This window comes from Crocodylus siamensis, chromosome 6 (genome assembly GCF_052110815.1).
Source record: "Crocodylus siamensis isolate JL-2025a chromosome 6, ASM5211081v1, whole genome shotgun sequence".
NCBI classification, from domain to species: Eukaryota; Metazoa; Chordata; order Crocodylia; family Crocodylidae; genus Crocodylus; species Crocodylus siamensis.
The window spans coordinates 18,104,459-18,125,956 of NC_143400.1; the positions used below are offsets into that span (position 1 = coordinate 18,104,459).

At 50.5% G+C, this 21,498-nt stretch overlaps 1 protein-coding gene across 5 annotated transcripts in view; it reads left to right on the forward strand.

Annotated features, from left to right (window-relative positions):
- LOC149861355 (interferon-inducible protein AIM2-like) overlaps window positions 1-18,459 on the forward strand; it is a 30,302-nt gene extending 11,843 nt beyond the window's left edge. For all 5 annotated transcript variants that reach the window (XM_090054481.1, XM_090054482.1, XM_090054483.1 and 2 more), the window contains 5 exons: window positions 8,339-8,628; window positions 9,250-9,311; window positions 12,163-12,585; window positions 13,658-13,846; window positions 18,333-18,459. In XM_090054481.1, coding sequence (XP_089910607.1) covers window positions 8,355-8,628; window positions 9,250-9,311; window positions 12,163-12,585; window positions 13,658-13,846; window positions 18,333-18,380 — 996 coding nt within the window. In that variant the 5' untranslated portion in view covers window positions 8,339-8,354 and the 3' untranslated portion in view covers window positions 18,381-18,459. The remainder of the gene's footprint in view (window positions 1-8,338; window positions 8,629-9,249; window positions 9,312-12,162; window positions 12,586-13,657; window positions 13,847-18,332) is intronic.
- Window positions 18,460-21,498: the final 3,039 nt, after the last annotated feature.

A 21,498-nucleotide genomic window follows, 5' to 3' on the forward strand; every position in this document is an offset into this window, starting at 1 on the left:
CCTCATTCACTCTGAGGTAATGCTGTAGCACTTCATCTCTTTTTGAAGCAGTTTAATCTCAGTTCTTCATGCCTGCTATTTTAAAAATATCAAATGAATGATGTATAAAAGGTTCCATTGTGCACTTACTGGTGAATGTAAACTTTCTTTGCTTGTATTTGACACTGCCACTCCAAGGAGGACGGAGCAACCAACATTTGTGTTCCTTCTGTTCTGGAGGAGCCTACGAATACTGAGAGCGCTGTGTGGGTGTTGAATGTGGACATTTATTCCGTGTTTCTTGCTGAGTAAGAAGCTCTGAAGGTCTTAGATCAGCAATGGTGTCAAGTACTTTCTTCCAGGGGAGGATCCAGGATTTCCCAAAGTGGGGTGTAGGAGCAGCAAACATTGCAGAGGTAGCTAGACCCCACTCCAAACCTCCTCCCACCCACCTCTGTGGATGACCGCACCGAGAGAGCCTCTGGGGACTTTTTAAAGTCTCCAACACAATTAAGAATCCAGGCTCAGTGACACAATTCCTCCTCTATCCTCCCTGCTGCTGCTTTCCCCTCTGTCCCAGGGGTGTGGAAAGCTTCAGAGCCATTTCCACTTACTCCAGCTGCGCTACACAGTGGCCAAAACCTGGGGATAGTGGTAGCAGTAGTGGTGCAGGAGGTGTTCACCCTCCCAGCACCTGGTCCAGGTGCACCCACCACAGGCAGGAAACCCATCTGCTGTCACTGTCCCAAGCTGAGCCCAGCCTGTGCAGGCACAGTAGTTGGTCTCTGGTCAGAGGTGCTTTGAGCACCCAGCGGGAGACATGGGGGTAATGCAGTCATCTTGGGGCTGAGAGACACACACAGATTAGGTCTTTTCCATTTATTTTTTTGTCTCAATCACTGAGGAAAAACCCTTTTAAAGACCATAATTAAAATTTCTTCCTTGGAAATGTCATCAGTCTTGTTTGCTATAAGGACACCAGTGAGATGACTTTCTTAAGTTCCACCAGAACATATGTGGATTTTATATGGAAAATGTTTGTAGTGAGGTGTAATATAAGGATGGAAGTAAAAGAGAGAAAATAACTTGGAATTGAAATAAAACAGAGATAAATAAACCTGAAATAAAAAAAATACTATAAAATTGAAATAAAATGTTATAATAAATGTTGGTAAAATGGTGATGTTGTAGCCATGACGGTGCAGAAATTATGCCAGAGGCAAGGGCTTCTTAGGGTGGTTTCTTGTATTGGACCAACGGTGTAGTTGGGAGAAAGTTTCATAGTTTCTAGGGTCGGAAGGGACCTGAACAGATCATCAAGTCCAAGTCCCTGCCATGGGCAGGAATGAGTGCTGGGATCATAATACCCCAGCCAGATATCTATCCAACCTCCTCTTGAAGACCCCCAAGGTAGGAGAGAGCACCACCACCCTTGGGAGCCTTTTCCAGAGCCCAGCAGCCCTCACCGTAAAGTAATCTCTCCTGATATCAAGCCTGAACCTGCTCTCAATCAATCCGTGGCCATTATTCCATGTTATCCCAGGTGGTGCCTGGGGGAACAGAGCCTCACTTATTTTCCGCTGGTGCCTCCTGTTGAGATACAGATGGCCGCCAGATCTCCTCTCAGCCTTCTCTTACATTAGACAAGCTTTTCAATGCAAGACATTTTCCCTCAGGTCTCTGACTGCAGGGAGCCAGGCACTGCATAAGCAAAAATCAGTGGTGGGGGTGGGGTGGAGATAAATTTGCAGGGGCAGCAGACGCACAAGTAGTGTAAAAAAAAGAACTGATTACTGGAATATCAAGCCTCATCAAAAGTTTAGGAGGGTCATTCTCACCTTGTCTGTGTGGAAAGAATCCAGGAGCTGGGTAAAATATAACGTGCCATAAAACCGGCATCAATGTTCATCCTTGGTTCTTAGTGCCCAGCCAGTTTATGAATTTCTGTTTCCAAGTTTGCCTTTTAAAGGTGCTAGATTGATTTCCCTTGAGAACGAGGATAACGAGGCCGGCATGGGAGTGGTCGTTCTGGGAGAAACAGGCTCCTGGTGGTGCGCGCGCGTCTCCATACTTTATTTTTTTTTCTGTGAGAGTTCATTCTGGTGTCTAGTTCTTGTTTCGTTTCACCCACATATTTTCCACGAGGGCAATTGGAGCACTGGACCAGGTATATCACATTTTGTGAAAGGCACATGTGGGAACCACGGATGCTGATGGGGTGTTTATGGGGGCGTTGATAGTAGAGCCAGTGGAGAATTGCTGGCTGGTTAAGCATGTCTTGCCAAGGCAAGGCTGTGTCCCATTTGATGTCTGCTGGGCAGTGAAGAGTTTGCTTCTGATGATGAGCTGGTCAAAGTTAGGGGGTTATTTGAAATCCAGGAGCAAAAGAGCCAGAAATATTTCTTTCCAGGTCTGATTTTTGTCAAGTATAGGTTGTAGTTGTTTGGTGATTCCTCTGACTGGTGCCAGTGCAGGGTGGAGGTGAGCACCAGGGTGTGTGCTCGCAGTGGGTTTTCTTTTTGTCTTGTGGCAGGTTACTGCGCGGTATTTGGGTAGCTCTTTCAAATCTTGTGTCTCTCTCTCTACTGAAGTGTCCTTGTACAAAGGCAGATTTTAGGCCGGGCAGGGGGGCAATCGCACATGTTCTTCTCAGAGAAGACACGGTGGTATCTGAGGGCCTGGCTCTAGATTACAGCTTTTTTTGTGTGCACTTGGGAAGATTGCTGGTCTTGTGGACATAGGTATGGCGGTCTCCGTGTTTTCTGCATATAGTGGTTTGTAGGGCATCATTCTGGATATGGATTGTGGTATCTAGGGGTGCAGACAGGAGTGATGGTTTTCTCTCCATCTGGCCACAGAAAGAAGTCTATGTACAAGTGCATGGCCACAGACAAAAAATCAGCTTAAAAAATGGCCGATCTGATTGGGTGAAACTCTGGCCCCTCATCGCCTGAGGTAGCAGATAAAGACGTTTCAAAATGTGGCATCTTTTGTACCTTGTGTCTTTGAGCTCCCATTTTCAGAACAGGAGGGGGAAAGGGAGCAGCTGGAGTTCAGTCTGGGGGGGCTTCAACCTCCCCGAGGGTGGGGCAGATGTATTGGAGCCCCCCTGAGGTGGGGGAGGAGGCTTCAGTTAACCCACCCCAGCCCTCCGCTGCCTTTCCCCTCCCGTTCTGAAAGTAGTGAGCACTGGCAGAGAGCCCTGGGATCCTGCTCAGGGATCCCGCCTGCAGGCTCCCAGCCCTCAGATAGGTTCCCCTGCACCCTGGAGCCAGCAGTGAACTCCTGCATGGGCGGGGGTAACGCTGTAACTCAGCACGCTTTGCAGAAACCTGAATTACAGCTGGGAGTTGCACTTCTTCCTGCACCCAGGTTGGCGTTAGCATGGGATTGTGTTCCAGAGAAAGCTTGTGTCATGCCAGGTCGTGGGCAGCCGGGACTGATGAGTGATTTCGGGATGGTTTCTATGAATCCTGTTCGCTCTTCATCTTCATGAGTACCATCATCGGATATCATGGGTTTGCTAGGGTTACCGTGCTTGTGGATCTTTGGGAGTATATAGAAAACTCCTGGGGCGGCAAAGTGGGGGGATAAGTAGAAGCAGTTTTCTTGACACTGGTGTGGAAAGGATTTCATGCTATTTTCCAGCTCCAAGGTGAATTCTGGGGTGGGGCAGTTTTTATTCCTACCCAGGACTAACCCTGGGCCCTGGCCTCAGTCCCTAGGGCTTTGCTGTGCTGCATGGGCACTTCGCCTGTCATGGCTAATCTCAGGCTCCCTAGGCTTTGTCACTGATGTCCCCCGCTCCTCCTGGGCCATGGGCTTCCAGCCTCATTCCTTGCCCATCTTGGACTACAGACCTCTGGGCCCCCTGGCCCCAGATTGCTCTCACCTCCAGCCCCCCTGGCTGCAGCTCTCCCGGCCTCCGAGCTCTCTGGGCTCATCCAAACCCCTCAATAGGTCCTCTGGATCCTTCTTCAGGTCCCACACTTTTCACCTCTAGACCCTGGACCCCTCATCAGGTCCTGCACTCTTGGCCACTCTTCAGGTCCTGGACCTCTCATCAGGTCATCCCAACGAGCACGGGCTGCATGGGCAGGGGCACACAGGCAGTGGATCGCAGCTTTGCCCTGGCTCTGGCCCCACACTGTCAGCACTGCAAGACCCCAGCCCCAGAGCAGCTCCCCACCTAACCGCATGCCCTGCCAGCACCCTGCCAGCGCTGCTCCAGGCTGGTCTGCATGGAGACCCTGGGAGCGTGAGACCATTGTGGTCCCATGTTGTCATGGCCCCACCACTACTGGGGGCTCCATGGGGATGCTAGGAAATGGAGTCTGGCTACCAGCTGGATCTGCCATTTTGCCGACCCTTGCTCTAGGTCCCGAACCCCTCATTAGGTCCCATGCATCCAGCCCCTCTCTCTGGGCTCTGGACCCCTCAGTGGGCCCCCAGGAACCTCATCCAGCCCTTTACTTCCTCCAGACTGCTTAAGATGTTGCCCTCCATGCTGACTTTCTGAAGCTGCATCCATCCTGCCAAGGTGGTATTCTCTCAGCAGGCTCCACGATTGTACTACTAGTTCTGCTCAGGGTCTTCACTCATCCCCACCTGAATCCTGGCCCTCCTCCTGGGTCAGACGACTCCCTCCCATCAGCCCTGGCCCGCACCCGCAGGCTGCTCTGCAGCCTTCTTCAGCTTTGCCACACATAGCATGACGGCCCGGGGAGCCATCAGTTGGCAGGCTGGCACTCAAAAGCCATGCTTCATGTTGGGCAGTGCGCAGCCCGCGTTTCTTTGGGAGAGTCTCCCAGTGGCAGAGACGTGCCGCTTGGGGTGACCTGGAAAGGATTTTGCCCCACAATCCTGCCCCAAACTCAGTCTTGATTTGGGGCAATTTACTTGGCGCACAGGCTTCAGGAGCTGACAGGCGGCAGATTAGCATGCAGAAATTTGACTTTGGGTCATGCAGTGTCCTGCCCAGGCTTTTCTGGGACCCAGGGTAGAGATATGTGGTTTGGGTTGACCTGAGGCAGATTTTGCCCAGTAATTACAGCCCAAACTCAAGTCCTTATTCTGGGCTATGTGCATAGCACAGGCCTGGGTGGACGGGTGTTTGTTGGCAATCTAGCACGGGAAAACTGAGCTTTGGGTTGAGCAGGGCAGGAGCTTGCCCAGACTTTTTCAGGAGAGACCCCCAGTTACAGAGATGTGAGGTTTGGGGTGACCCAAAAAGGAGTTTGCCCAGAGTGGGTTTTGCCTCATAATCCCAGCCCAAAATCAGCTCCTTAATCATAGCAATGTATTTAGCACTCAGGCCTGGGGGTCCGGCAGTAGTCTGGCTAGCACACACAGACTGGTTTGGATCAGACAGGGGACTGCCCAGGCCTCTTCAGGGGCGTCCCCTGGTGGCACAGACATGGGGTGACCCAGAAAAGATTTGTTTTATAATCTCATTGTAACTGGGGCCACAGCTGGGGTCAAACTAGCTTGCCTGTTATCTTCTCTGGGCAAAGGTTTGGTCCCCACTTAAGACTCGCTCACCACATCTTGCTTGAAAATGGTGCAGTATTCTCAGCGGGACCTCCACCTTGCCTGGCTTATTTCTCTAGCCTCTCTTGGCTTCCCAAAGTCTGCTAAATCCTCTGCGGTCTTAGTCCAGACTATAGCAGTTTAGGGTATAGCACACTGGTACCTCAAAACAGTGTCTGGAGACCCATTACTCCACACAGGCTGGCACAACCCCAGATGGGGGTACTATTAGGAGCTCCTGCACCCCTGCACTCCTGCCATGAACCTCCATATCTATATGTAGTCACTTGAGTTCCTGGGCTTTGGCTGGGAGAATTCACTGGACCTCCAGTCTCAGTCTGGAGGTGTTTTTTGGCAATAGGCTCCATGCTTCCCACCCAGTATCCCCAAGAGTCTGTCCTCCATGAGCAAAAGAAAACACGGGCAGGATGTCTGCCCCTCTCCATTTCCTGGTGTGTCCTTCCGTCTCCAGCCAGAGCTCTTACCACTTATTTCTGCAGTTCTTTCATTGCAGCTTCCCAGGGAACTCGGCCGATCAGTGACGGCTTCCTCCGTGTGACGTTCCAGTTTCCTGCAAGTGAGTTCAGTGTAGTTAGGGGAGCTCCCAGCAATGCCGGGAGCTTGGGGCTTCTGCAGCTCAGGCCCACCACCGACGTCCTCTGAGCCCCTGCTTGGGGTTTCCCCTGCCAGACACAGCATGCAGTCCCTGTGCCTGGCATGAAGGGCTGGGTCGCCCACAATGCTGGCAGCTGCGAAGCCAGCTCCCTGCATCCTTCCCCCTCACTTTCTCACCCTGTTGCACCCATCCGAAACTCAGCTCCTTGCATGGTGCTATATATATGGGATGTAGGCCTGGTGTGCTGCCAGTTGGCAGGTCAGCATGCAAAACCTGTGCTTCAGGTCGGGCAGCAGCCAGCCCAGACTTCTTCAAGACAGTCCTCTGGTGGTGGAGGCGGTGGTTTGGGGTGAGCTGAAAAGGATTTTGCCCAATAATCCAAGGCCCAAACTTAGCTCCTTAGGGGTGACATTGGCAGATTGGTCTAGAAAACTGAGCTTCAAGTTTGGCAGCACCCTGCCCAGTCTTCTTCGGCAGTATGTTTTGGGGTGACTCCAAAAGGTTCTTGCCCCATAATCCCAGCCCAAACACAGCTCCCAATTCAGGACAATGTACATGACCCACAGGTCTGTGGGGGCTGTCTGTTGGCAGACTGGCATGCGAAAACCTAGCTTGGTATTGGGATGTGCCTGTCCAGTCTTCTTTGGAAGAGTCCCCCAGTGATAGGGGTGTGTGGTTTGGGGTGACCTGAAAAGGATGTTGCCCTGTAATCCCAGCTTTATCTCAGATCTTTATTCAGGGTGATGTACCTGACACACAATATTTTTTTTTAATTAGGAAATATACATTTTTGATTAAATTTGAACTCTTTAGCACATCTAAGTCATTGCCAACAACTTTTAATTTTGAAAAGATTAGTTTTGAGAGAGGAAACAGGAACTGGGATTGAGGAACTGGGAACAAGGAAGCAATTTGAGCCTTATCTGTGCTGCACAGGCTTGAGGGACTGAGGCTGTTGGGAGACAGCAGTCACTAGGTGGGCAGGCATTGCTCTGCGAGCTGAGCCATACGTCTGGATGGGGATGGGGGATGCAAAAAGAAGAGATCCTTCCTGTTTTTAACAGGGAACTGTGTCAAATGGAGTGGCAGCAGAGAGACAACTGCTCCCCCTGAGTGGGAGCAAGACCATCTCACTGTGCCAGACGTCCTCAGACCTCACAGCCTTCCCATCCTGGCTGCTCAGGGTACCAGGGGTTGCAAAGAGCATCCCACCCACTGCCTAGAGATTGCTACCCCTCTGTCTCACACCAGGGCAGCTGCACCCAGCTGCCGATGGTGGAGATGGTGCTGTGGAGGGATGGGAGGCATGGGCTGGAAGGAGAGCTCAGAGCAGCGCCATGCCATGCCCAGTTAGCCCTTCTCCTGCTACTGACACTGCTGCACAGTGGAGCACAGGCAGCAGCCCCTTCCCTCTGGTGCATACTGCGACCTCTCTCTCCCATCCCGTCTCCCCGTGATCAGCCTCTGCTCCAGACAGCTAGCCAGCCCCAAGCCCATGCAGCTGACAGTCTGAGGTGCAATGCAGCCATGATGTGGCGAATCCACAGCTGATTGTGCTCTGCTTGGGGGACACTACTTGAACCCCATGCAGTGTCTGACTGGCCAGCTTCAAGCACCAGCTGCTGCCTGCAGCGGAAAACTCCCCCAGACTTGGTCTGTTGTTCCCAGTTAACAGCTGTACCTTCTTCTTAACTGGGTTGTATCTAGCTTCAGCTCTCAGCCCCAGCACCAGCCACTCCATCTGTGGCCTGTCCCTGGGCTGATTGGATGCATATGAATGGCAGGTCCCAACTGCCCACTTTATCCAGGGACAGGGCATTGTCTCCCACTGCATTGCAGTCACCAGGGGCCCTCTGAGCAGGGTCTTCACCTCTTTGTGCATCTCTGTGTGGGGCTGGCTTGTCCATTTTAAATCAAACTGGGATGTTTTTCTAAAAGAGACACTCTGTTTCTGGGAGGAGCCCTGCCAGGGAAGTGCAATGGGCTGCTACAGGCGCTCGGGTAGGTGATCACAGTGGCCCTTCCTTGACCTTGTCATTTATGAATCAGTGATGCCCCGGGTAAGAACCTGATTGATTCAACTGATGCCTTTGGGAAAATATGCATACGTCTTCAATGTTTGGGTTCTCCCTGTCCACCTACATGTGACCAACAGATACAATACAGTCAGCCTCTGGCTTTGACTCAACTCTGCTCCTCATGTCATTATTTCAGCGCACTCCCGGACAGGATGGAAGTAGGAGAAGAGCATTGTTTTGATATCTTGCTCTGTGGCCTGGAAGACTTGGTAGAGAGTGATTTCAAAAAATTCAAAGGAAAATTGTCTGATGCAGAGCCTTCTGAGAAAATCCCCCGAAGCAAACTGCAAAATGCTGATGCCGCGACATTAGCCAGTCTCATGATTCAGCGCTTCGGCAAGAAGTCAGCAGTGACAACAGCAAAGCGCATCCTAAAAGACCTCCATTTACAAGACGCTCTTAACACAATGATTGAGAAAGAGAAAGGTAATTTAATAGCCACACACAGCTCTGCCACTCACAGGGAGGTCAGTGCCATGGTCCTCACTTTACAGGACTAGAAGCCGAGGCACAAAAAGGCTGAATGACTTACCCATGGTGACCCGGCAGGCCTGGTCCAGAGCTCTGCCCTCTGGGGACGGAGTCAGGGCTGGGGGCGCAGTCCTGGGTCCCTGAGTGCACTGCCCCATGCCTCCCCCAACTCCTGCTTCTGTCAAGGGTTGTTAATATATGCTCAGTTGCTGGCATTTGGAATAGTGGTACCCCTGCTTTCCCTGTGGGTGTTAGGTCTGTGTTGTGTCAGGGTTGATGGTAGGCTTACGTAGGACTTAGATTATAGTTTGTATAGGACGGTTTGGATAGGGATGATCTTGCTTCAGGCAGGATTTGGACTGGATGACCTACGGAGGTCCCTTCCAGTTCAACTTTTCTATGATTTCAGTGTGCCAGAGGGAGAGGGTTTGGGTGTATGCTGTTGGAAGTGGACACGTGCTGTGTGTAGGGAAAGTGCATCCCTGACCTGCTTCCTTAGATGTGTTTGCTGGCTTCTGGGCTGGGAATGCTGTCTGGGGAGCTCACTGAACCGTATTCTCCTTCTTCTAAGAGTAGCTAAGGCAAAAGGAAACAAGCCTCTGAAGAAGAAACCAAAGAGCCATCCAGCAAAGAACACGGTAACTGCGTTCCAATGTGGGTAAGACACGCCAGTCAGTGCGCTGGTGAAGAGCCAGCTCTCTGTACTGGCGTCTGTGCCGGGGAATTTTCAGGCTCAAAGATTTCAAGGAATCCTAGTAAAATCAGGCAAGCTGGGCTCTCAGGCAACATCTAGTCCAAGTCCCTGCTCAAGGCAGGATCATTTAATGAATCTATTTATCTGACCTGAACTTACAAACCTCCAGTGCCAGATTTGTCACCCCCCAGGCTCTGTCGCAGCTCTGACCCACCCTTCGAGTGAGAATATTCTTCCTCAGATCCAGCTTCAATCTCCCTGGTTGCAACGTCAGTCCCTTGCTCCTTGTCATGTCTTCTGTGAGCACAGACCAAACAATTGTTTTTCTCCGTATAATAACCCCATTGGCATTTGAAATGTGTTATCAAATTTCACCTCCAATTTCTCTTCCCCAGACTAAATCATCACAGTTTTCCCTCCTTTCCTTGGGTGTCATGCTTCCCACCTCTCTAATCATTTTTGTTCCAAACTATGTCCAGTTTGTCTATGTTTCTCCTCTCCCGCATTAAACTGAGTAGAATGACGTGCTGCGACTGGCCCATGCACTCCTGCTACGATATCCCAGTATGCTATTGGCTTTTTGTCTAATGCTGCCACACTGCTGACCTCGTGCTTGGCTTACTGGCCCCTGGCAGCCAAGCCACCCATCCCCAGTCTGTGGTTATGCACTTGATTGGTCTGTCTTAAGGGCAGGACTTTATTCTCATCCTTATTGAATTTCATCCAATGACTTGCATACCCTTCCTCCAATTTGTCAAGGTGATTTTGAATCCCAGCCGTATCCTCCAAAGTGCCGGCTCCCTGCCCAGCTCCGAATCCGCTGCAGACTCACAAAGGGCTGCAACCCACGTTGCTGTCCCTGAGCTGCATGTAAGCCAGTCACTGACCCCGCTGCCATGTGCAAGAGCAAGCCCTATTGCTAGATCCACAAAAACATCAGTCTAACAAGAACCAGAACAAAACAAATGTCTCAATCCTCTTCCAAGCTCAGAAGAGCCACTTGCTGTTCTAGCTTCTCCCCTTGCACAGCTACCTTGCTTCTCTCCACAGCTTGCCTCTGTGTGCTGGGGGCACTCCCTCGTAACCCAAATGCCCCACAGCAGACATAACTTATTAGGGCTGTCCACCCCCTTACACCGCATAACTACTGGCACAGCTTGTGTCTCACTGTTATCCATGCCACCTTGTTCGGCGGGGCTGTGCTCTGCCTGGCCAGCTGGGAGGGAGAACAGGCTCGTCCTAGGATGCGCACAAGGCCAAGTGACTCCTGAAATTTTAGTTGCACAAACTACATGATCAGTGGTGGGGAGAGATGTCCTCCCACTGTTTAGCCCAGCTTAGGGGATAGGGCATTGGTGCAGACAGCAAGAGACCATGGCTCAAGACCTCCCTCACCTGGAGGGTCTTTGAAGCTGTATCTCCTGCTTCCCTGAGAAGTGTTGCAACCTCCAGGCCCTGGGTCAGGTGTGGCCCAGACCCCTGCAGAGCTGGGCTGGAGATGTTTGGCTCTGAAAGGTAGCCGCTCTCTTGGAGCAACATGGCCCCAGTTCCAGCCTGGATCTTTGCTCCTTACAGAGCAGAGACTTTCCCCATGCTGTTTGCCCATTTTACCCAATGATTGAATGCCAGGTGCAGTGGGCCAGCTTCAAGAGGAGGCTGGAGAGGGAGCCTGAAGCCCAGTGCCTGTGGTATTGTGCTGGGGAGCAGGTAATATAGGAAGGAGGTCCCTTTTCCTCCACATAGTTGCTGACTGCTCCACATTCAGAGCGATTCTTTTTCACCTCAAGAGAAAGCAGATCCCAGACGGTGTGCTGGTGCCACAAACGGCAGTTGTGCAGCTATGTCCGTGTGCTAGGTACATAAAGTGAAACAGGATTTAGCCCTAAGTGGGTGCGTCTACACATTCATTAATTCGCTTTTGCTAATGCGCATTAAATTTAGTACCTCTATGGGGTGCCTATATAGGAACGTGGAGGGTGCTCTGATGCGCTGTAATTACAGCACGTCACAGCAGACCCATCCTCCAATTAATCTAGTCTGCTGTAGTGTGCTGATTACCGCGCTCCAGCAGCCTCCTGCATCTCATGTATCAGTGTCCCCACGCTTCAAAATGGCAGAGGGGGTGCTTGTCGAACAAGGAGCCCCTGCCATCCCCCTACCATTGCAGCACATGTAAAAGTGCCTATTGTGAGGTACTACAAAAAGGTGCATTAGCCTATTTTAATGTGTCTTAGTGAAAGTCTGTGTTTTTTCTGTGATGCTTTAATGCATATTAGAATAGGCTAATGCACATTAAGGCATATGTGTAGACATGCCCAGTGTGTATCAATGTCTCCAAGTGAGTAAGTGGCCTGGCCACTACTGCAGGCACCCTGCCAGCTAGATTGCAGTTAGCTTGGAAATACCCACACGTGTTGCAGTCACAGCTCTGATTGCAATGCAGGAGCACCCCAGGAGCAGCATGCCGCCAAGAGGGGCTAAATATGTCACGTCTCTTTTTGAGCAATGACATAATGCTGACGAGGCATCTGTCCCTATTCCTGTCACCTTTCCTGTTGGTGAGAGGTGTTGGATAGAGCCTCTGGGAAACCGTCTCCCCCTCTGTCCACAGAAGATGCACTGTGAGTTTCCCCAAAGGAAAGACTCATACAGGTGCTGCAGAAACTTTCCCCAGCTCTCCCACTTCAGTGTAAAAAAATGAATACCTCTCCAACTTAATGATGTTAAACTCTATATTTTTTCTCAGTGGGGGCTTTGTTTCCTCATTCTGGATTGTTATTCTTTGTCTTGTCCAGGGAAAAAAAACTGGATCCTGGAAAAATCAATGTACAGAAAATGAAAAGATGATCAAAGAGCCCTTTGTAGCCAAAGTAATAAAAGTGACAAAACCGTTGAAGTACAGAGGTTCGGCTGATAAAAATAAGAAGATGTTTCATGCTGTTGTGGTAAATGTATCTGGAATAACACGGATTAAAATTTTTGATGCGGAAAAAAACCAGTTTTTTAAAAAAAATGAAACAATTAAAATATCAAATTATTATAAAAAAGAGGGGTATTTGCAAGTAGTGAAACACTCAGTCTGTGAGAGAGAAACTTGTGTCTCTGCTTGTGTCGTTCCAAAGAAAATGCATAAAAATGCAATGAAAAGAACCAGGATTAAAGACATACAGGAGATGCCAGAACAGTCCTATGTGGATGGAACTTTTACAGTTAAGCAGGTAAAGTCACAGAGGCAAGTACCTTTTTTTCTCCATAAATTCAAGCCTGTACTTAGCATCTTTGTTATTTTATTTTATTTTTTCAAAGACAAAATCGTGGCCTATTGCATTATAATTGAGAGAGGACTGCTATTTTTTACCATAAGCTTATCACCTGGAGGGAAAAATGCTGCAAAAACTTCAGACTTTTTCTCAAAGAACTTTGGTTTTTTGAGAACCAAAGTTTTCCATTGTTTTCAGTGAACATTCTTACTAGAAATATGAGGCATGCTTTTAACAGTGAAGACAATTCATCTCTGAAATGATTTAGCAGGGTCTGGACAACTTACCAGGCACTGAGTGTCTCTATTCAAATACACTTCTATTATTATTATTATTATTATTATTATTTAGATTTAGATTTAGTTTTAGATTTAGATCCTGCCTTATCCAGAAAGGCTCAGAGTGGTGTACAGTAAATGGGAAACAACACACAGCTAAAAAACAATAGTAGACTCCTCAAATGATACCCCAGCACTTGAAAAGTCCAGCTCACCTCTCTCTCTGGCTTTGCTGTCTAGCATCCTTGAGAGCAAACCCTCTGGCCATCCCAACCATGGTTTACCAACCCCTTTCTAGCCCATCCTGGAGCCCTGCCTGGAATTCAGTGCAAATGGTGAGAATGGTCCCTTCAGCCCTAGACAATTGTTGGAGAGCTTTTGCAGTCTCATTTTTTTAATAGCACTGTGATGGGGCAGTAGCATTGTTTTGCTGAGAACAGTCGACTGAGTGATGTTTTGCAGGTACCTGGCCAAAAAGGAGGGGGTTTCATTGTTGCTGGGGTGCGAGATGTGCTACCCCAGCATCCTCTCCATCCTACGTAGCCCCAGTGAGGTTGGTTGGGTTTCACCAGTTGCCTGTCCCCACCTGCTCTGCACTCTGAGTGCAGACACAACCTGAGGCAGGTAGAGCTACTCAGGGGCAGAAGCCTGTGTGGCCAGGAGCACAGGTAGCCCATGCTAGGAGCTTGATGCTTTTATACTGGATCATAGGAAGCTGGGAAATGTGAGGCTTGCCTGGCTTTGTTTTGCAGATATGGCAAGGAAAAGATTACACCCGTTTTACAGTGACAGATGACACAGGAGAAATAGAAGTCATGGCGTTTGGTGCTGTGGGTAATACAAAAGCAGCAGAGGGCGACAAACTCCAGCTCACCTGGTTCAAAACAAATGTGTTTGACTCTAAATTACAGCTCAAATCGGAAACTCACAGTCGAATCCAGGTAGGTGATTCAGGCTTGGTTCACTCCAAGGGACAGCTCTAGGGAACTAAACCCCTGCCCTAGCTGCACAGCCCTTTCTACTATTGGCTTCCTAATGAGACCAGTGCATGTGGAAGTGCCCAGGCAGGAGCCTAGCTGGTGTGTGGGCCCTGCAGAGTGACCGGCACTGGCTCTGGGAGACCCTGACCGCCTTTTTTTTTAAAGAAATGTTTTTGTGTCTTTAGTCAAATCATCCAAATCAATTTTAAATTCATGCATCATTCAAGACCCCACCTGGGCCTTCAGATGCTTCCAAATCCTTTGGTGGAGACCCTGGACTTCTACCCCACAAAGGCAGAGGCCATGGTGGTGGGGGGAGCGCAGCAGAGCCTTTGAGAAGAGCCCGCGGTGTGTCCATCCATGCTCCAGGCAGGGTGGTCATTTGCTGCTTGCTGAGAAACAGCACCAAATTCCTGCACCTCCCCACCATAAGCACCTGCCTGCTCCCTGTAGTCAGTGCTTTAAACACTGCCTGGTCTCTTCTGCATGTTCTTTCCCTTATCCCAAGCTTTCACTCGGCGAGCTTAACACATGCGGCCCTGCTTGTTACAATGCGTCCAGGGAAATCACGGGCATCCTAGGAAAGCAGGGCTGGAAGGGACCTCACAAGGTCATCTCAAGGCAGAATCATCCATGACTAAAACCATCCCAGCCAAGGGTCTGTCTAACCTGCTCTTGAAAGTTTCCAAGCTCGGGAGCAGGTAGCCTGTCCCAATGAGTGGCCATCCTCATAGTCAGAAAGCTCCTCCTCATCTCCAGCCTAAATTTCCCTTGCTGCAGCTTGAGGCCATTGCTCCTTGGCCAGTCCCCCACAGCCACAGAAAAAAGCCCATCTCCAATCTCTCTATAATTGCCCTTCAGGTATTTGAAAACTTATCAAATGCCCACCTTCAAACTTCTCTTCTGCAGACTAAACCCTAGCTCAGTGGTCTCCAACCTTTTTGGAGATCACCGTTGGCATTTAAAAGCAACCTCTACTCTGTGCACCCTCCCCCACTCCAGCAGGTAAGTTGTTGGGGAAAGGGCCTGGGGCGGGGAGAGGTAGACTGAGGCCCCAGCCCTAGCCGCACTTCCTCCTTCACCGCTGGGGCCTCGATCTGCGCCCACCCCCCAACACCTGGTCCCAGCCTGCAGCAGCAGCCAGCCCAGTCGACATGCACATGCCCCTCATGCCCTGCTGGGCTGCATGGCCCCTCATGGTCCCTGGACAAGCCGCTCGTGGGTTCATCCCCTGCCCTAGCTGTGCAGGGCCTGCCCCTGCTCCAGCTCCTCTCCTTACCTCTCTCACCGCTGCAGCAGCTGCCCACGCTGCCCAGCGTTTGGAGGGGAGGGTATGTGCCCCCCCATCTGTGCGTGGTGGGTGCAGCTGCTGCTGCAGGCTGGGCTTTGTGCCCAGAGCCTGGCTGCAGCCCACCAAAGAGCAAACCGACACCACGTACATCCAGCCGCTGGGCTGAGCCTTGTCCCCTGCCCACCCAGTGACAGGAATCACATGGTATCAGGCCGCTCCTGGGTGGGCTGCAGCCGGGCTCAGGCACAAAGCCCAACCCACAACAGCGACTGTCTCCTCTGTCCACAGATGGGGGGGGGGGGTCATGTGCCCCACGAGGCCTCTACCAGGGTGTGCTCAGTGGCAAGAGCCCCTCCACACCCCTGATCAAGCCACCCAGGCTTGATCCTCCCACCACTCGGCTGGGAGGATCACTCATCTTACCCCTGCTCCTGCCTCTGCAGCACTGTCCCTGATCTTGATCTGGCCCCCGCCCCTCCCCTCCCCTCCCCTCCCCTCCCCTCCCCCCCCAGGGACTGACCTGCTGGGCTGGGGTTGGGATCTCCCACCCCTCCTGGGATGACTCCAAGAGGCTCTGAGATTTACCAGTCGGTTGGTGACCACTGCCCTAGTTCTTTCAGCCTTTCCTCATAAGTCGTACCTCCCAGGATCCTCATTATTTGTGTTGCCCTGTGCTGGACCCTTTCCATTTGCACCAACCAAATGAAGGAGCTCTCTCAGAGAAGAGGCAGGATTGTCTGGCAGGGCCAAGGATCATCCCAGAACCAGAACAAACAGCAGCAAATTTGTTTCCTCTGGTGGCACTGCTGCAGAGGGTAGCCTGGGGCTAGAAGTGCATGCTGTGGTACTGAGCAGGTCTGGCTTTCTTCTACCTTTACCCTTAAGTATGTGCTGCTTGTTTTGGGAGAGAATTATGATATTCTTGCACAACCTTTTATCCTTAGGGTCAGGGTTATTGATGAGATGTGCACATAGAATTTAACCTAGGGATATTTTTGCTAGGACTTTCTTTTTTTAATTCTTGTTAAAAACTTATGCACAAACACTAGACAGAAACTCCAAAAAGAACGCTGCCTTTGACTTTAGGAAGAGGATAGGGCAGAGGAGCACCTTAGAGGCATGAGCTTTCATAATTTATCAAAACCAAGAATAAACTGGCAGAAAGACAGGTTTGTACTCAAGAATGACAAGTGCAAAGTCCTCCACTTAGGATGGAAGAATCTCATGTGCTGCTACAGGCTGTGGCCTGACTGGTTAAGCAGCAGCACTGCAGAAAAAGACCTGGGGGTGACAGTGAACAATAAGCTGAACATGATCCAGCAGTTTGCCCCTGTTGCCAGGAAGGCTAACAGCATCCTAAGCTGCATTAGTAGGAGCCTTCCCAGCGGATTGAGGGCAGTGATTCTGCCCCTCTATTCAGCACTGATGACGCCACACCTGGAGTCCTGTGTCCAGTTTTGCCCTCCCCCCCAGTACAGAAAAGATGTGGGCAAATTGGAGAGAGTCCAGCAGAGGGGAGCAAAAATGGTTTGGGCCCAGAGCACATGACTTGGGAGGACTGGCTGAGGGAACTGGGCTTATTTAATCCAGAGAAGAGAAGACTGAAGAGGGATTTACTAGCAGCCTTCAGCTCCCTGCAGGGGGCTTCGAACTAGGATGGGGCTGGGCTGTTCTCAGTGGGGGCAGATGACAGGACAAGGAGCAATAGTGTCAAGTAGCAGCAAGGGAGGTTTGTGTTGGATATTAGGAGAAACTTTCTCATGAGAAGGGTACTGAAGCACTGGACCAGGTTACCCACAGCGGTGGTGGACCCTCCATCCCTGGAGGTGTTTAAGACTCTGGTTGATGAAACCTGGGCTGGCATGATATAGTTAGGGATGGTCCTGTTTTGAGCAGGGGGGTGGACTGGATGTGACCTCCTGAGGTCCCTTCCCTCCCTCATTTTTATGATTCTATATGTAGAAGGGAAAGTGATAAGAAGAGGGGCTAAAAGAGGTAATAAGTGGTTTGCCTCAATCAGCTGAGATGAATGAGTTAACATCTGGAGGCAATGGTTAACTGCCTTTGTGCCTTTGGAGCTATGGAGTATCTGCCTGGAATAATTTTTGTACAACTTTTAATGTGTAAGGCCAGATTCACCAGGGTGCTGTGAGGGCCCCCGAGGAGCACAACACCGGCAGTGATTGCACATTTGTATCTACATGCGAAACTAGGATGGTGAAAAGCAGCAAAGGGAGCTTGTTAGTCTGGCTTCTGTTTAGCAGGCTCACAGCCACAGAGCTTTTAACACAGCCAGCTGGGAGAGTGTGATCTGCCAAGGGGAAGGCTCGACCCACGTGTGCCAGCCTCTTCATGCCATTGACTTGCACTGGGCAAATTAGCTCTTAGTTTGCACTGGGCAAATTAGCAGACTGGTGATCTGTTAAGGTTCCTCTGATATCATAAAAGCCTCATATTGGAGCAGCTGCAGACACTGAGCTGATCCTACTTATATAAGCTGCTCATAGTAAACCTGGCAGAGGAGACTTAGGTTTTCTGCAGAGAAGTTCAAGTTTCTCTCAAAAATAATTAAAAACATTTTTCTAGGTTTTTTGTTTTTAATTGACAAAGCCCTGAACATTTCCAGCCACAAAACAGCTGGATTCTGCACTAGGGGCCTTGTGTGATTGATGCCCATTTTCTCTGAGAGAGCAGGCCTCACATTCATCCTCTCCCTCTTGGTAAGGACATGCAGAGCAGTGGCCTGCAGGGGTGTGTAGAGAAAAGCCCCACAAGGGCTCCAGCTGGTACCAAATGCAGCAGCTCATCCATGTCCCATTGCACCTTGCTCTGAACATGTCCCCTAAGGCTTCCTTCTCTGAGCAGAGTCACCCTTGGCCTCTCTGCCCAGGACCTTAGACCCTCGCTCACAAACACATGCATGCACTTGCTCACACACACTAACTATACACAATGCGTGGTTTCTCTTGCAGGCTGGAAAGGAAAAAGAGGCCATTCTTATTGCTTGTAGCTTTAACTAGTTGAAAGATATTCAGATCCTCCAGCAATGGGGGCTGTATGAGAACAGGCAGGCAGGTAGACTGAGAGCTCTTCACCTTAACCTGCGTGGAGCCAGCTGCCTCTATGGGGATAATGGGCTTTCTCTTCTCTTCACAGGTTTTAAAGCAAAAAAAAAAAATGGGGATACCGGATGTTCATCCCTGAAGCACAAGGCAAGTGTCTCTACCAACAAAAGTTCAGCCCTCCACACTGGAATTGGGAATAAAGATGATTTGTGGATGAACCCTGTGAAACGTGCTGATTTCTCTAGGGCTCATGGCATGTTGCTGGGAGCTGGCTGAAACCTTGCTGGTGTGATCTGCATTGCATGTGACACACTTTGAGTGTCCCTTATCTGCACGCCCAGCACCCTGTATCAGGTATACGTGGACAGAAGGTTGGGAGCTCCCTATGCCTGCTTTAGCTGTGTTGAGACAAAAATGTTTACAGGTAAAATGCCAGGTAACCTGGTCTCTGCATTCCCCAGACTCTCCCCTGAAAAACTGTGAAATTTATGAGGGTAGATGTGATACGTGTACCAGTAGCAAGTACACTGTTAGCAAGGGGAGGATCAGGGAAAGTGTGGGTCCCTTACTGAATGGATGAGGCTACGTCATTACAAAGGATGCAGAAAAGGCTGAACCCTTCAATGTCTTTTTTGCCTCCACCTTCACAGGCGAGGGCAGCTCCCAGACCACTGCGCTGGGCAGCACAATTTGGGGAGGAGGGGAGCAGCCCCCAGTGGTGAAAGAACAGGATAGGGACTATTAGAAAAGCTGGACATGTACATGTACATGGAGCCGGATGGGCTGCACCCGAGGGTGCTGAGGGAACTGGCTGATGAGGTTGCAGAGCCACTGGTCATCATCTTTGAAAACTCATGGTGAATAGGAGAAGTACCAAATGCATGGAAAAGAGCAAACATAGTGCCCATATTTAAGAAGGGGAAAAAGGAGGGTCCAGGGAACTACAGACGAGTCAGCCTCAGCTCAGTCCCCAGAAAAATCATGGAGCAGATCCTCAAGGAATCTGTTTATAAGCACTTGGAGGAGAAAAAGGTGCTTAGGAACAGTCAGCATGGATTCACCGTGGGCAAGTCATGCCTGGCCAAGTGACTGGCTCTGGATGTGGGGAGACCGGTGGTTGTGGTGCACCTTGATTTTAGCAAGGCTTTTGATACAATCTCCCACAACTTTCTTGCAGGCAAGCTAAGGAAGTCTGGGCTGGATGAGCGGACTGTAGGGTGGATAGAAAACTGGCTGGAGCATCAGGCTCAGAGGCTAGTAGTCAATGGCTCAATGTCCACTTGGCTGCTGGTATCAAGTGGAGTGCCCCAAGGGTTGGTCCTCGGACCGGTTTTGTTCAATGTCTTCATCAGTGACCTGGAAGATGGCACAGAGCGCACCCTCAGCAAGTTTGCAGATGACACCAGGTTGGAGGGAATAGTAGATATGCTGTAGGGTTAGGCTGAGATTCAGAGTGACCTGCAGGATTGGGCCAAAAGGAATCTCATGTTTGAGGTTCAACAAGGACAAGGGCAAAGTCCTGCACTTAGGACAGAGCAATCCCATGCACCAATGCAGGCTGGGGGCTGGCAGGCTGGGTAGCAGCTCTGCAGAAAAGGACCTGGGGGTGACAGTGGACAATAAACTGAACACGATCCAGCAGTGTGCCCTTGTTGCCAAGAAGGCTAACAGCATCCTGGGCTGCACTGGTAGGAGTGTTGCCAGCAGGTCCAGGGAAGTGATTCTTCCCCATCATTCAGCACTGGTGAGGCCACATCTGAAGTCTTGTGTTCAGCTTTGGGCCCCCACTACAGAAAGGATGTGGGCACATTGGAGAGCATCCAGTAGAGAGCAACAAAAATGATTCAGGGGCTGGAGGACATGGCTCATGAGGAGAGGCTGAAAGAACTGGGCTTATTTAGTCTGGAGAAGAGAAGACTGAGGGGGGATTTAATAGCAGTTTTCAACTCCCTGAGGGGTGGTTTGAAAGAGGATGGAGCTGGGCTGTTCTCAGTAGGGGCAGATGACAGAACAAGGAGCAATGGGCTCAAGTTGCCGCAAAGGGAGTTTACGTTAGACATTAGGAAGAACTTTCTCACTGGGAGGGTAGTAAAACACTGGACTAGGTTATCCATAGAGATGGTACAATCTTCATCCTTGGAGGTGTTTCATAGATTTCATAGACATTAGGGCTGGAAGGGACCTCGGGAGATCATCGAGTCCAGCCCCCTGCCCAAAGGGCAGGAAGTCAGCTGGGGTCATAGGATCCTGGCAAGATAAGCATCCAATTTGCTCTTGAAGGTGTTCAATGCAGGTGCTTGAACCACCTCCGCTGGCAGACTGTTCCAGACCTTGGGGGCTCGGACAGTAAAGAAATTCTTCCTTATGTCCAGCCTGAAACGTTCTTGCAGGAGTTTGTGACCGTTTGACCTCGTCATCCCTTGGGGCGCTCTGGTGAACAGACGTTCCCCCAGATCCTGGTGGTCACCCTTGATAAACATAGGTGGCCATCAGATCACCCCTGAGCCTACGCTTTTCCAGGCTAAAGAGTCCCATGGCTCTCAGCCTGTCATCATAAGATCTGTTTTCCTGACCTCTGATCATGCGCGTGGCTCTCCTCTGGACTCTCTCAAGCTTCTCCACATCCTTTTTGAATTGTGGAGCCCAAAACTGGACGCAGTACTCCAGCTGCGGCCTCACCAAGGCCGAGTACAAGGGGAGAATGACGTCCCGGGATTTGCTCGAGAAGCATCTATGGATGCACGCCAGCGTTTTGGTCGCTTTACTAGCCACAGCATCGCATTGCAGGCTCATGTTCATCTTGTGGTCAATGATGACCCCCAAGTCTCTTTCTTCTGTAGTGCTATCCAACGTAGCACTGCCGAGCCTATAAGGATGCTGCAGGTTTTTCCTCCCAAGGTGGAGAAACTTGCATTTTTCGGTGTTAAACACCATCAGGTTCTCATCCGCCCATTTGCTGAGCTTGTCCAGGTCAGCCTGGATCACCCGCCTATCTTCTAGCGTGGATGCTTTGCCCCAAAGTTTGGTGTCATCGGTGAACTTGGCCAGTCCACTCCTGACTCCAATGTCCACATCGTTAATGAAGATGTTGAACAGTATGGGTCCCAGGACAGAGCCTTGAGGGACCCCACTGGTCACAGGGCACCATGATGAGTGACTGCCATCAATTACAACCCTCTGGGTCCGACCACGGAGCCAGTTTCCCAGCCAGCGGATCGTGGTGGAGCCAAGGCCACAACTGGGCAGTTTGGCCAAGA